This window comes from Cupressus sempervirens, chromosome 7 (assembly GCF_028749045.1).
Source record: "Cupressus sempervirens isolate cs-2001-9-10 chromosome 7, ASM2874904v1, whole genome shotgun sequence".
Taxonomy (NCBI): domain Eukaryota; kingdom Viridiplantae; phylum Streptophyta; class Pinopsida; order Cupressales; family Cupressaceae; genus Cupressus; species Cupressus sempervirens.
The window spans coordinates 545,840,587-545,854,701 of record NC_143124.1 but is presented as its reverse complement, the minus strand read 5'-3'; the positions used below and the strand labels follow the sequence as shown (position 1 = coordinate 545,854,701).

Here is a 14,115-nt window from a genome sequence, read left to right as displayed (position 1 = left end):
GGTTTGCAAGCAACATGTTAATGCCTAGAGGAACAATCTACATGATGACAACAGAAGAAACAAAATTTTCATTCAATGTAAAAGCAGATTATGCATGAAGAGAAAGAGTTTTAGGGATCACAGAGAAGTCTAGTGTTCAGAGCATAATGAGTGAGTAGCATATTTCTGAAAGTGTATACCTTGTTATCAGGAGATGAGATTCATGAGCATGAGCAAGACATATGCACAGGAAGAATACAACAGTCATAATAATAATCCAAGACACCAAGCACTCACAGATGTACAGATGTCATGACAGTAAGCTCAAAGAGCTGGTATATAGGTGCTTCTAAAAGAAATGACAGTTCTAGAGTCATGAAAGATTAGAAAAGTGGCATGGAACTGCTAAAAGTACACAAAGACAATCACAGTGACACAAAATAGATCTATAAGATACATGTCAAGAGCAAAGAACCCACTGTCAACATATAGATCAGAGAAAGATTTATAGTTGAATACATATTAAATTCTATAAGACAGTCGTTCAAAGTTACCTGTGCAATTAATGATAGACAGTTGTGAGCAACTTACATGTGAAATTCATGGATGCCTAGAACCTTCACCTGGTTTGTGCCGACAATTAGTTGGCTGATAATTAATTTATCTCAACATAAAATCTAAACATGAACTCACGTCTTCCAATATTGATGATTGGATGCATTTGACCAAGTAATATCATTCAGATTATGGTGATTGTATTGCTGTTCCATTTTGTTATCGAAAAAATTGCAATCAGTATTCTTTCTATTATACTTTTCTTTCATGGGTTTCATTATTCTTCTTAAGCCATAAAATCATGACCTTTGTAAGATCCTTTTCATCCATTAAGAGTTTCCTCAAGAGTTCCATTTTGTTATCAAAAGACTTGCATCTCTCTGTCATGTAAAATAGAAGATTCATGTCTTGTCTTCGCATCATAGACAGTGTTTACATTGTTCAGAATTAGACCAATGAAAAACACAAGGAATGCATTGTAAAGACAGGTAAAGGGGAGTCCCATGTCAAGTAACAGTTTTAAAAAATACATGAAGTTAAACCTCTGCTATAGGTTGTATCAAAATAGTCGTATAAAGTTAAACCATTAAAGAGAAGTGAGATGTATCAAGTGTTGACGTTACAGATAGAATAGAGCATTTTACAGTCACAAAAACTCTCCTCAAATCAATGCTAATCAATCAAAATAGTGAAGAGTGCAACAACAAGACAGATGCTTCCTGTATCAAATGGCAATGACAATGACAATGAAGAACCAAGAAGTGATAATGCAGTCATATGGTATTATGAACAGCATCAAAAGACAGTGTGAATATAGAGGAGAGAGGATATCAAAGCATAAAGACAGCAATGAGTATACAATGTTGATAAGATGATTCAGATAGTAAGATCAACAATACGATAAGACAGTAAAGATCAAATTAACAGGTCAACAACAGTGTTTCTTGCTCTTTCAAAAGATCACGTCATGGCAGTGACAATGATGTTTATCAGGCAGTGGTATTCAATAAAAGGGACAGTGATATTCAGTGAAAACAATAGATCAAAACAGTGGTACTTACAGTTATATTGCATGAAAAGCAACATTCAAACATGAAGTGATAGTGACAATCAAAGAAAGGGAAAAATAGTCTTTAAAATGTGAAAAGATGCATAAAAAGCAGAGGGGCAGAGGTATATCACCGTTTTGAGAATAGTGATGAATATGTCTGACTAGAATGATGTACAATGCAAAAACAAAGAGCCCTAACATGTTGAGGATTGTGGTAAAGAGCTTGTGCAAGACCAGATATCATGAAAAGGTGAGCGACAATTGTTTGAAATAGTGCTAATACAATATTAAAAACTTAAAAATGTAAATGACTGTCATGAAGACACTGTCAAACCACAGTGATCTCCAATTGAAATGCAACACAAACAGTGAATGTGATGTCAAAACACAGTGGTAAATGTTGAAGATTAGTGACCTGATAGTGAATGAATATTCTAAAGAAATTGTTTGAATGTTTTAAAATAGTGCTGGTGCACATGAATGCAGAGAATACAACACAATGACCAACATAATGCAAAGAGGTCGTGATGCTAGCAACAGTAATAATCACTGTCAAAGGTAAAGATTACTCCTATATGGTGGAAAACAGTGAAAGGCGTGACTAATCAGTTAAACCACAGTGACGAGAATGCCAAGGAGCAGAAATAGACAACCATGATGATCACTAAAAACAAAAGGCATTGGTATTTAAGGTAGCAAAAGATATTTGGTTCTCATGAAATGAACAGTCCATTGAGAATCGTTTGCTATTGTGTCAAAAGACATTAATTATAATATCTAAAGACAAAAATGCCATCACAAGGATGCCGGTAAAGAATTGATGAGAGAGCAGTATTAGTACATAAACACAAGTATGAAGCCATGCTTTGTCACAGTATGGAGAAGAATATCAAGAAACACTGAAAAGCATAAAGAGTGTGAATCATAGTTAGAAAACTTGCCAAAACCAAAAACTCACCAAGGCCTGAAAAATAAATTCGGGGAAAACTCGGCCAGTTTTTCGCAAAAACTCGGGAACTTAAAAAATTGCTTAAATTTAATTAGACATGCATTTTTTTTGCAAAGTGTTATGAAAAGATGCATCAAATGAGTCAATAAATTAGAGCACAAAAGAAACAAACTTAGTCTAGATATATTTAAACACAAAGTGGGTACAAAATCACATTCTCATATGAAATTTTGATGATTGGAAGCAAAATAGTAAATAATTTATGTAAAACTAAAATTAAATACATCCTTCCAATTACATCTTCCTCTTCTCAGCTCTAGTAAAAGCTAAGGGAGAGGTAGAACTAGAGGGTCTAGTCCTCAAAGTCTGCACTAGGCATGCCTGTCCCTCCTTAGGCAGTATGTCTGACTCACTCTGTGGCTTGTACTCCATCCTGTATATAGCTCTGCCTCTACCTTCTCCTAGCACTAGCAATGACTACTCTTTCAACTCAATGTCATCTAGTGTAAAACCAAATCGACCCCCACCTTCATAGCCCGACTTTCCAAATCATTGATATCATCCTCTTCAAACACTCTGCTTCAAATCTGCCTAAAATCTGTTTCAAATTGATAGAAATCAGTTTGCAAGTGTTTGGGAGACTATTTTTCCCCCTCAGCAAAATATAAGTGAAGAAATAATAAATGAATCAAATGGGCCGTTTTTTGCCTTTAACTGCTTTTATAAAACTATGACCAAGTTTTTAACAAAAAACTTGCCTAGGCTGATACTTGACTTTTTTTGCCAAAAATTTGGCAAGTTTTTGGCACCAGTAAAAGTTGTAAAAACTCCCAGGCGTAAAAAACTCAGCTACTTTTTGCAACTCAGAGAGTACTCTGCCAGTACTACATCTATGGTGTGAACAACTTAAAACAAGAAAGTACAAACCTAGAACTCTGTCATGCACCAGTGATGAATCAGTACCTCCATCAAAAGCAGAGAAGTCTGATCCAAAGGGATAAGGAATGTTATTGAGGTGTATATTTATGGTGACCCTTAATGCTGTCATTGTAAATAGCGATCAATACATGCCACAAACTTTGAAATTAGTGGTTATCATGACAATAGCAGAACAGTAAATGAGAGGTCAGTCTTATATCATCCATCCTCTTCTAAGGATTCTCTGCAATTTATTTTCTAAAACATCAAAGAGAATATTATTTGTAAGACAACTTTTGTAAAATATTTTTTCAAAACAAACAAAATATTTCTTTTTCAAAGCAATTCTATTAAAAACATACAAATTCGATTGAAGGCAATTGTTGAACAACACAGACATAAAATATATCTTGCCATCATATATAAAAGCCACTAAGAAATCAAAACTATAGATTGTAAGAGCTAGGATAGTTGTTTATAGAAACTATCCAAATATTTGTGAGTTTGTCTTGCCACTACTTAACATTTACACAACATTAATTCCTTCAAAGGATTGAAATTTTGAAAATCTGTAATGGTTGCAAATTGGAGGAATCTGTCTGTTCAGTTCAAGTGTTCACCTCATACAGCCACAATCTTTATGCTTTGTAAAGTAGGGTGCTGGAAGAAAACCAAGGGATTTGGGATCCACATCATTAAAATGCCCAATCTGCATCACTGTAGCTCTTACTTGGATTAGATTCTTTATTCTCCGTTTTTTGGATCTTATATACTTTCTCTTCTCTAGTTCATATTTCACGAGCTACGAGGATTCCATACAACTCAGCCACTTTCAGTTTATCGAAATCTTTTCTCGCTTCAATAGCCCAAACTGTAGAACGAAATCTTGAGGGAAGAGAATTCAATATGTTTTGCACAATTTCATTGTCTTCTATTGTCCCACCAAGAAATCTCATGGTGTTGACAATTTCATACACACGATTTAAAAAGGCTGCAATTTTTTCGTCATCCTTCATTTTTAAGTTATAAAATTGCTTTCTCTGCCTTGCAAGCTTGATTTCCTTTACCTCGTCATCTCCTACATAAATGTTCTCTAGTTTGTCCCACATTTCCTTTGCTGACACACAAAGAATTACCCTGACAAGTACAGAATCCGACAGCCCTCGGACAATTTCATGCATAGCTTTGGCATTATTTTCAAAAGCCCTAATTCCAGCTTCATCCGTATGTGGACAATCCGGAGCATCATATCCATTGACCACTGATTGCCAAACATCTAATCCAAGAGCCTCCAAGTGGACTTTCATCCTTCCCCTCCACACCATATAGTTTGTTCCGTCAAACAACGGAACCCTATCGAAAAAATCCCATTCTTCGCACTGACAGGCCATATGCCTTCTAAAAGAACTAGCTTTGATGGCAACTCTGATAAATCTGATAATATGTCTGCTATAAGAAATCAGAAAAATCAGCCTTCAATCACTTTCAGAGTCTGCCCTAAAACGGGTTCATCAATGGGCTTTAATCTGCACATACCCTACACAATTTCTTTCTTCCTCACCCCGCACACGCACCTCTTCACGGACAGGCCGGCCACGTGTGCAAAACCAATTCGTACTGGATCCTTTCAAATCTGGGCGCGCCTGTCAAGGAACCCTAATAACAACAAAAATTTAATTTGATTTTTATTTCACCAAGGGGAGTTCCACTAAGATAAGAAGTCCCACTATGGGAGGGAAACGGTCACGGTAGCTCATGAATGTATGCGTCTTGTACCATACAAATATGCCAAAACAAATAGCTATTCACTTTTGGAAATTTTTTAGTTCTCTTGGTTGTTGATTGATTCATTTGTGCAAAAAATACTTTTTTTTTTTTGGGTGAGTAGCTATTAGGGGTTTTCACGTAGGTTTTGGGCAAATGTTTTAAAATGGCACTTTTAGGCCAAAGTTGAAAGGTTCACTTTAAGCTCTTCAGTCACCTACGAAGGTTCACTAAAATAAATCGGCAAATTTTGACATACAGATTAGAAATTGTAGGTGTGTGAAGTTAGTCTGGGTGGCTACTGAGTTGTTTCCCCTAGTCGTTTAGGCTAACTTTGAGCTTTGTCGATTTTTTCAGTGTACTTTTATAGTTGATTGAAGTGCTTAAAGCTAAGAGCCCGTTTGGTGGTTCAAATATAATTTGGGAATTGGAATTTAAAATTTAGTATTTGGAGCTTGGAATTTGAAATCTAGGGTATGGTTTTTAGAATTTAGTTAGGACCATTTGGTTCACCAAGACTTCCTAATCATAATACACATTTCCTTCATTTGTTTGCACGTTTCTAGAATTGGAAAACCAACCAGAATAAGCATAGATGAAATATTGTTTAATATATTGTTACAATAGCAGAGCAATAAATGCCACAAATTAAAGGAAACGAAAGACTCTGATGAAGAGGAATTTTTGTTCATTACGTTACAATGAAACGAGAAGAGGCAGTCGAGGAACTTGAAATCCTCTATTGCTTGATGGAGTATATTCATATGTTAGAGGATTTCCCATTGTAGCATTTGGCAAAAGTCCCTCCATTGGTAAGCTTATTTGTCGCATATCCTGCAATCAACACATTCTCGAGGGCTATGTTTTTACGAGATAATTAGGAAAACAACTCATGTGCCTTGTTTTAGACTTTCACATTTGGTATTTTGTCAAACACGCCTGCAATTCTAAAAAAATTACTTCATTTGAGTCTTTTTAACAAATAGCTTACTTTCAATGTTTGGACATCTATGTTCATGTAACTTGAACAATTACAATCTTCCTATTTATGTTTTGATGGACACTATATAATGCATTAAAATTTTTCATTTAAACGAAATCAAAGAAGACATGAATCAACTCCATGAAATGGTCTCTCTTTTGATCTACACTATCAAACAATAAACATTTAATGTCTATGCTCCATTCTATTTGATTTTTAGCTTGCAATTTTCGAAGCTTTTCCAACGTGTGCACTTTGTGCCTGTCGTGTGCGATGTCAATCCAAAGGTTTTCGAGACGGTTGGGCAGAGATGGTCGAACATAGTGCCTAACAAAGCAATGTGAGAAATAGGTTACGCAAACCTCAAAAGTTTTTCATTTCAATTAACATGTAATAGTTGTTTTTGGCAAATTGGAATTGGAAATGGAATTGGAGCAATTCCACCCATTTAGATGAAAAATCAAATTTAAGTTTTTGGGGGTAAATGGGGATACCAAATTCTAATTTTTCTTATTGCAATTCCGATTTTGTGCACCCAAACACTGGATTAGAATTTTTTTACAATTACAAATGTCAAATCATGTCCAATTTTGACAACCAAATAGGCCCTAAGGTTTCAGCTTTTGGGTATTCTGGTCTCTTTGAAAGGATTATGGAGAGCAAAGTGGTAAAAAAGTATCATTTCTAAATAGTCACTCAATACCTACTATATTCATGCACTAATAGTTGTTCGCTCAAAAATGTTAGTAGTTGTGGCTAAGTGTCACATTAATGGTCTCTATGAAATGTCCCAATAGTGGTGCACAAATGGGTGAACCACCAACCATAAAAACTAAAAAATGATCGAGTATCAATACACGTGTGATCAACTATTAGTACAAGTTTTCAATTTTTGGGCTCTTTTAAAAGTAGTATTTGAGGAATATCTATGACAAAAGCCATTATGGTTATCAGATCCTATTGGTAATTGGGGATTTTCCCTAAGCCAATTTAGGGTTAGACCTATAACTAGTCCCCCTTGACAAACACTAAGATGTTCTTTATTTGTATTTTATAGTCAATCATTTTGAGAATAGAATAAACATCCAATTTTTTATAATATAATGAATTGGTATAATGCTACTAAAAATATTCATGGTGCCTTAGTTTGTTTTAGAGATATTGAGAGAACAAACACAGTTATTTGTTTGAATTGTTAGTGATAGATAAAATCTAGTATATGTTATTGGTTAGGTTCTATAGGAGGGTTAGAAATTGTCCTATAATCTTAAGAGTGTTATGTGTCATAAGGGGGGAATAAAATAACGTAACTATAAATTTTCATAGAATCAACGACTTTAAAATATTCCTAGATCAAGGATTGAGTCTCAAAAATGCACAATTATGCATGCACTTTGCTAGGGTTTTTTGGTTTCCTTGTATTGTAAGTCATTGCTTGTGTCCATCCCTTGTTACACCACATTTATTGCAGGATGTTTAGGTCTATATCATGACTCCAACCAACTTTAGCTTAGTTGTTGGTACTGGTGCTAGAGTTTCTTCTTTGGATGCTCATGGTACCTCTTTGAACAAGTGTCCTCGCAAGTTCATCTTGAAGGTCTTTTACGAGGTATGTCCCCTCATGTTTTTCTTTATGTAGAGGACTTTGATAAATCCTGTGATTAGCTTGGAAAATTTATTCCATGTTGATGTAAAAATATATGGGTTGTTATGTTCCATTTTTCCAATCCTTCACATGTTGATGTTGTTCTTGGCAATGGTGCATGGTTGGTCTGTTCTTCCTTATTGGTTTTTTAGTGTTGGTCTAAAGACTTCATTGTCTCATATGAAAAGAAACTGAAATTCCCTATGTGGGTAGAGTTTCCTGGTCTTCCCTTTCCTTGTTAGGCATCATGTAGAACATTACTCAATCTTTGAGAAAGGTAGTTTGTCTTGAACTAGATCATTCTTTTAACACTTGCCCCAAAGAAGGGTTTGCATTGAGGTCAACCTTTTGTGTGACTTGAAAGTAGTTGTTGAGATTCAAGTTGGCAGCAGTACATTCACCCAGAAAGTATTGTACCTAATCTTCCCAACACTTGTTATCATTGTCAATCAATTGACCACAAGATCAAGGATTGTCTGTTGGTTACTCCTCAGATAAAACCCTCCACGAAGGATGTGAAGGACCCTAGTCCTCATCCCATAGAGACAACCAAGGAGGAATGGACAATTGTCATCTGCAAAGGCAGACAACCCTCAGCTCCTAAGTTAAACATGATTCCAGTGTAGACTTCCATCGTAATTCCTGAGCAACCTATTGTTTCCCAATCAATGACCATTTCAAACCTTGACCAATAGGGGAATTTGTCTCTTGGTGTGACCCCAACTGTTGATAATGGCACAACACAACTAGATTTAAGACCACATTGGGTACATGCACCTCAAGTAGCTTCTACTATTAGCTCTTCCACTTCTTTGTGGTGCTCTTGTAGTCCCTCTGTGCTTACAAATGCTTCAAATAGTGGCTCTGATAAGAGAAAATTTATTGAGGATAAGGATGCTTCCATTAACTTTAGCCTATTGGTTCATTTTTGTATAATAGTTTCTCCTCCTTGGGGGGAAAGGATGATATGTGAGAATTTTCATGATGAAATTAATCTCATGGAATGTTAGACATCTTATTGTGATCCAAGAGCATCCTGGGTTGCATTGCTATCATGCACATTTCTTGTTTCTTAGTTGTTGTTGAGTTCCTTGTTGTTGTCGAGCTCTTAGTTGTTGTTGAGTTCTCTATCACTGTCGAGTTCGTAGTTGATGTCAAGTTCATGGTTGATGTCAAGTTCTCTGTGGTTTCCGAGTTTGTGTATCTGTTGAGTGTTGCTGAGTGTTAGTATTTTCCTTGGTCATTCTTTGGACAAAAGGTCTATTTTTGGTTCCAGTTAGAGCTAACCTTGCGCATTAATTTTGTGATTTGTATTTAATATTTGTTGAGATTCAACTTGTGGCTTGGTTATGCATTTAATGTAATGGTTTATTTAGTTAGTAATTTGTAACAAGATGATTTGTGGTTGTGCAAGTATTTAAAGGGGTCTTCAGTAGAGTCTTAGGATGATGAGAGGAGAGGATTAGATAAGGAAGAGTCAGTAGGAGTTGGAATGTGAAGATCATCATTGAAGTTTGAATTGTAATGTTGGTCGTAACCCAGAAGGCCTTACAGTTGGGCATGTGTGTTGATGATGTGATGAATCAATAAAGTGTTTTGCTCTTCTATCTCCTTTGGTTGTTGTTCTCTATGTTGTGTTTTCATTGCATTTACTCTTGCAAGTGGCTTTGGTAGCTGGGTATGCCTTTAGCCCTAGTTATCCATTGTCTAGCGTTCACCTCGTGGACTTGAGGTTGGAGAAAATTTGATGGTGAGAAGAACCTTATGTAATAAGGGAAGTGATGAGGAACCTGTCCTAAGGAGAAGTCTTTTCAAGACCAGATGTAAGATGGTTGGAAATGTTGCAAGGTGATCATTAATAGTGGAAGTTTAACAAATTTGACATCTGAGGAGCTAGTTACAAAGTTGAAGTTGCAGAGGTTGAAGCATCCTAAACTCTATCATGTTTCATGGATCAAAGATGAGCATAAGATATTGGTAAGTGAACAATGTATTGTGAATTAACAGTAACAAATTTCCACAATCCATTTGTAAAGTGCTAAGTTTTCTGGATTCAATTGTGTTTGTTTATTTCATCAACGTTTCGGATCACACTACATGATCCATCATCAGGATAAAAAAGTGCAGGATAGTAAGATATGCAGACTAGACCTTTCTCAAGAATTATAAGAAGAGAAGGGGGAAGTTCGTAAAACCATGCAATACCAAAAAATAGAAAAAAAAGGTACACACACTAAAAAATATAAAAAAGAAGAAATAAAAGAAAAAGGTTAAAAAAGAAAGAATTAAAAAACTAAAAAGAAGAAAAACATAGGAACAAAAAATAGCTACATATATATAGAAACAACAATATATATATATATATATATATATATATATATAATAGTTATTAATATATTGGCTATTATATAATAATATAGCTATATGTGTAATGCATAGCTATGTAAACACTTACAATCGCTAATGGATTATAATATAGCCATATAAATGAAAAAATATAAAGAAAACACGATATAATATAAACATATATAAGATATATGTATATCTATGATATATATATATGTGTGTGTGTGTGTGTGTGTGTGTGTGAAATAAGTGAAATATACATGACATATATATATATATATATATATATATATATATATATATATATATATATATATATATATATATATATATATATATATATATATATATAAGGGCTAAAAAACAACAATCTATATGAACACAATTTTATGTATAAGGGGAAATAAAAATGACCAATACTAAATAGTGAAATGAATAAAAAAAAATAAGGAGGAAAATGTCCAAGCTACCATGCATGTAGGGATAAAAATTCTTACATGCTTTGTAGCCTTGATAAAAAGGAAAGAACAGAAGAATCGGTAGGAGGACGCACAAAAAAGAGAGGTGATAACCACGAGAAAAAATAAACAATACTAGAGACAAAAGGACACTAAAACAAAAGTTAACAAGCAACCAAGGGGCCTAAGCACAAAACCCACTCACAAGAAAGAAGCAAGAAGTGTGCAAGAGAGAGAGAGAGAGAGAGAGAGAGAGAGAGAGAGAGAGAGAGAGAGAGAGAGAGAGAGAGAGAGAGAGAGAGAGAGAGAGAGAACACTGCACACCACGGAAGAAGTAACAAGCACCCAGAAGGAAAGAGGAGAAGAGAGGGGGAAGGAGAAGATGAAAACGTCAAACAAAAGAACGAGAAGAGCAAGCAAGAAGGGAAACCGAGAAAGCATCAAGGGTGGTGGAGTCTGTTGAGCATGCTAGAATGGAGGATGTCAAGGGTATCAAGCAAGGGGCGCCACGAATGGTTAATGGACCACCCATCATCCCGATTGAGGTTAGTGGGATGATAGCTAATGGCAATAGCCTCTTTTAACTTCCTCTTGAAACGATTGTCCTCTTTTGATAGGATTTTGGTATTCTCCAAACAAATATGATGCTTGGTGGAAGTTGAGTGCTCAGCTAGGGTGGATTTTTGTATCCTCTCATGCTTGATGTCAGCACTATGCTCTTGGATCCTCATGATGACAGAGCGACCAGTTTCACCTATGTAGGGCATGCCACACGAGCACTCAATCTTGTAGACCCCTGAGTCTAGAAGAGAGTTTTTTGAATCCTTGAGCGGGGGAATACAATTTCTTAACTTAGAAAGGGGTTTGAAGGCCACCCGGATGCCCTTTTTGGTCAAGATTTTGCCAATTTTTTGGGAGATGCCCTCCACAAAAGGAAGAGAAGTGAGAAGGGGAGGTGGGTTAGCGGAGATCTTATGACTGTTGCTAGAAAGATAAGAGGACTTGGCTTGGGTGAGGGCCTTAGAGATTTGCTTATGAGAGTACCCGTTGAACTTAAAAACTTGGCGCAGATGATCAAGCTCTTGGGGTAAGTTATCAACATCACAAATTCTATAGGCTCTAAGGGAAAGAGTCTTGAGGATACCAACTTTCTAGGATGGGTGGTGGTGGGAAGAAGAATGGAGGTATAAATCAGTGTGGGTGGCTTTACGGTACACTTGACGACCGAAGGTACCATAAGGCTTCTTCATGATGAGGACGTCGAGGAAGGGCAACTGGTTGCTAGATTCAAGCTCCTTGGTGAAGGAAATGGTGGGGGCAAGCTTGTTGATGTGTTCGTGAAACTCCTCAAGTTTTTTCAGCCCATGTGGCCAGCACACGTTGGTGTCATCAACATAACGCTTCCACCATTTGGGCTTGAGGGGAAAGGTGTGGAGAGCCATCTCCTCGAAATACTCCATATAGAGGTTTGCTATGACAAGGGAAAGGGGAGAACCCATCGCCACTCCCTCCACCTTTTCATAGATGACATTTTGGAAAGAGAAGAAAGTGGATCTTAAGCAGAACTCCACTAAACTAGCAAGCTCATCCCCAACCTTACGTCTCACAATTTGCACAGTGTCATGAATAGGAACCTTGGTGAAGAGCGAAACAACATCAAAACTAACCAAGACATCACAAGGCTCCCACTTGACGTCTTGAATAAATTGGACAAAATGGCAGGAATCTTTGATGAAAGAGTTGGAATGCCCCAGCAACGGAGAGATAATCTTGGCAAGGTGAGAAGCTAATGCGTAGGTAGGGGATCCAATGGTGTCCACAATAGGTCGCAAGGGAACACCCTCCTTATGAATTTTTGGAGCCCCATATATGCGAGGGGTCACTTCCTTTGAAGGCACCAATTTTTTCTTAATCACGTCATCAAAGGAGGAGTTAGACATGAGAACTTTGACTTTATTCAAGATTTTCGAGCAAGGATTACGAGGGAGGAGCTTGTAGCTGCTAGGGTCTGAGAGCAAGTCAAGCATCTTGGAGATATAGTCTTGCTTGTTCAAGATCATTGTGGCGTTACCCTTGTCTGCCTTGGTGATAACAATATCATGATTATTTACAAAATCACGGAAAGCACGTGATTCTGCACCAGAAATGTTGCATCTGGGTGGTTTGGCATGTCGAAGAGCGACAGCACAATCACGCCTCACTTCTTCCGCAACCTTAGACGGGAGGGAACGGATAGCATTCTCAATCTCAAGGAGGAACTGAAAGTGAGGAATGGAGCGGGGGGGACGAGAAAAATTAAGACCCCGCTTCAACAAGTTAAAAGAAAGGGGGTCAATGGTGGCACAAGAAAGGTTCACAACCAGCCTATTTTCCCAATCAGCCACCGAGCGAGGAGCAGAGGAAGAAGATGAGTGGTCTACGCGATATAACCCTGTGTTCCGAAATTGGTTAAGAAGAAAAAAACTAAAAAGAAGAAAAAAATAGGAACAAAAAATAGCTACATATATATAGAAACAACAATTTATATATATATATATAATAGTTATTAATATATTGGCTATTATATAATAATATAGCTATATGTGTAATGTATAGCTATGTAAACACTTACAATCGCTAATGGATTATAATATAGCCATATAAATGAAAATATATAAAGAAAACACGATATAATATAAAAATATATAAGATATATGTATATCTATGATATATATATCTATAGTCCAGCTCTAGTGGTGTTGCAGGTCGCAGTAAAAAGTCTCTTGGGTTTCAACCTCCTGCGACGGCACGGATAGCAGAGGAAATGCATGCAGCTCACAATAGGGACTCACCGCGCATCATTCAGCACGGTCTATCACTTTTGCATGTGGATTTATCAGCGGCCAGGTCCTCCCAAGTGCACTCGGAGCAACTGGAATCTAACTCTAAGTTAGCTGTGCTTCACACTACTGCAGCGCAAGAGTTTTGATCCATTGCTCCCATGGATGATCCCCAACGTTCACTTTCTTACAACGGCTCCTTATCTGATCGCTCAGGTACGCACAACTGTCCCTCAGGCTCTCTTTGCATGTGTGAGACTTCTATCTTTAATTGCTTTGATGATGGCCAACAAATCATCTCTCACCAACCCCCTGACTTGGTTGAATCCAGTCTTGTCTCCAGTTATAACATTGAACAACGGTCTCACATGGAGGCTACGATAATCCAATCCGATCTCCCCATATCGTCCTTGTTATCGTCCTCATATTTGTCACCATCCCCCTCGTCTCTTGCTGACAGACCCCATCCTTCTTGTGGGTCCCACACGGCGGGGTCCTCACCTCCCTGTCAGATTAATCCTTCTTTTAACAAATTTCGGAACATAGGGTTATATCGTGCAGACCACTCATCTTCTTCCTCTGCTCCTCGCTTGGTGGCTGATTGGGAAAATAGGCTGGTTGTGAACCTTTCTTGTGCCACCATTGACCC

The 14,115-nt window shown here is 37.0% G+C and overlaps 2 protein-coding genes across 2 annotated transcripts in view; one reads left to right on the top strand and one right to left on the bottom strand.

Annotated features, from left to right (window-relative positions):
• Positions 1–4,963: 4,963 nt before the first annotated feature.
• On the bottom strand, positions 4,964–13,485 carry LOC149547930 (uncharacterized). The gene is made up of 3 exons (XM_089794209.1): positions 13,479–13,485; positions 11,865–13,078; positions 4,964–5,095 (listed from the first exon to the last, which is right to left on the bottom strand). The coding sequence occupies exons 1-3, from the start codon at positions 13,483–13,485 to the stop codon at positions 4,964–4,966; spliced, it is 1,353 nt and encodes a 450-aa protein (XP_089650335.1).
• Positions 13,486–13,627: 142 nt separating this feature from the next.
• Positions 13,628–14,115, top strand: part of LOC149547929 (uncharacterized) — a 2,376-nt gene continuing 1,888 nt past the window's right edge. The window contains exon 1 of the mRNA XM_089794208.1: positions 13,628–14,115. This exon is cut by the window's right edge and continues 1,888 nt beyond it. Coding sequence (XP_089650334.1) covers positions 13,628–14,115 — 488 coding nt within the window.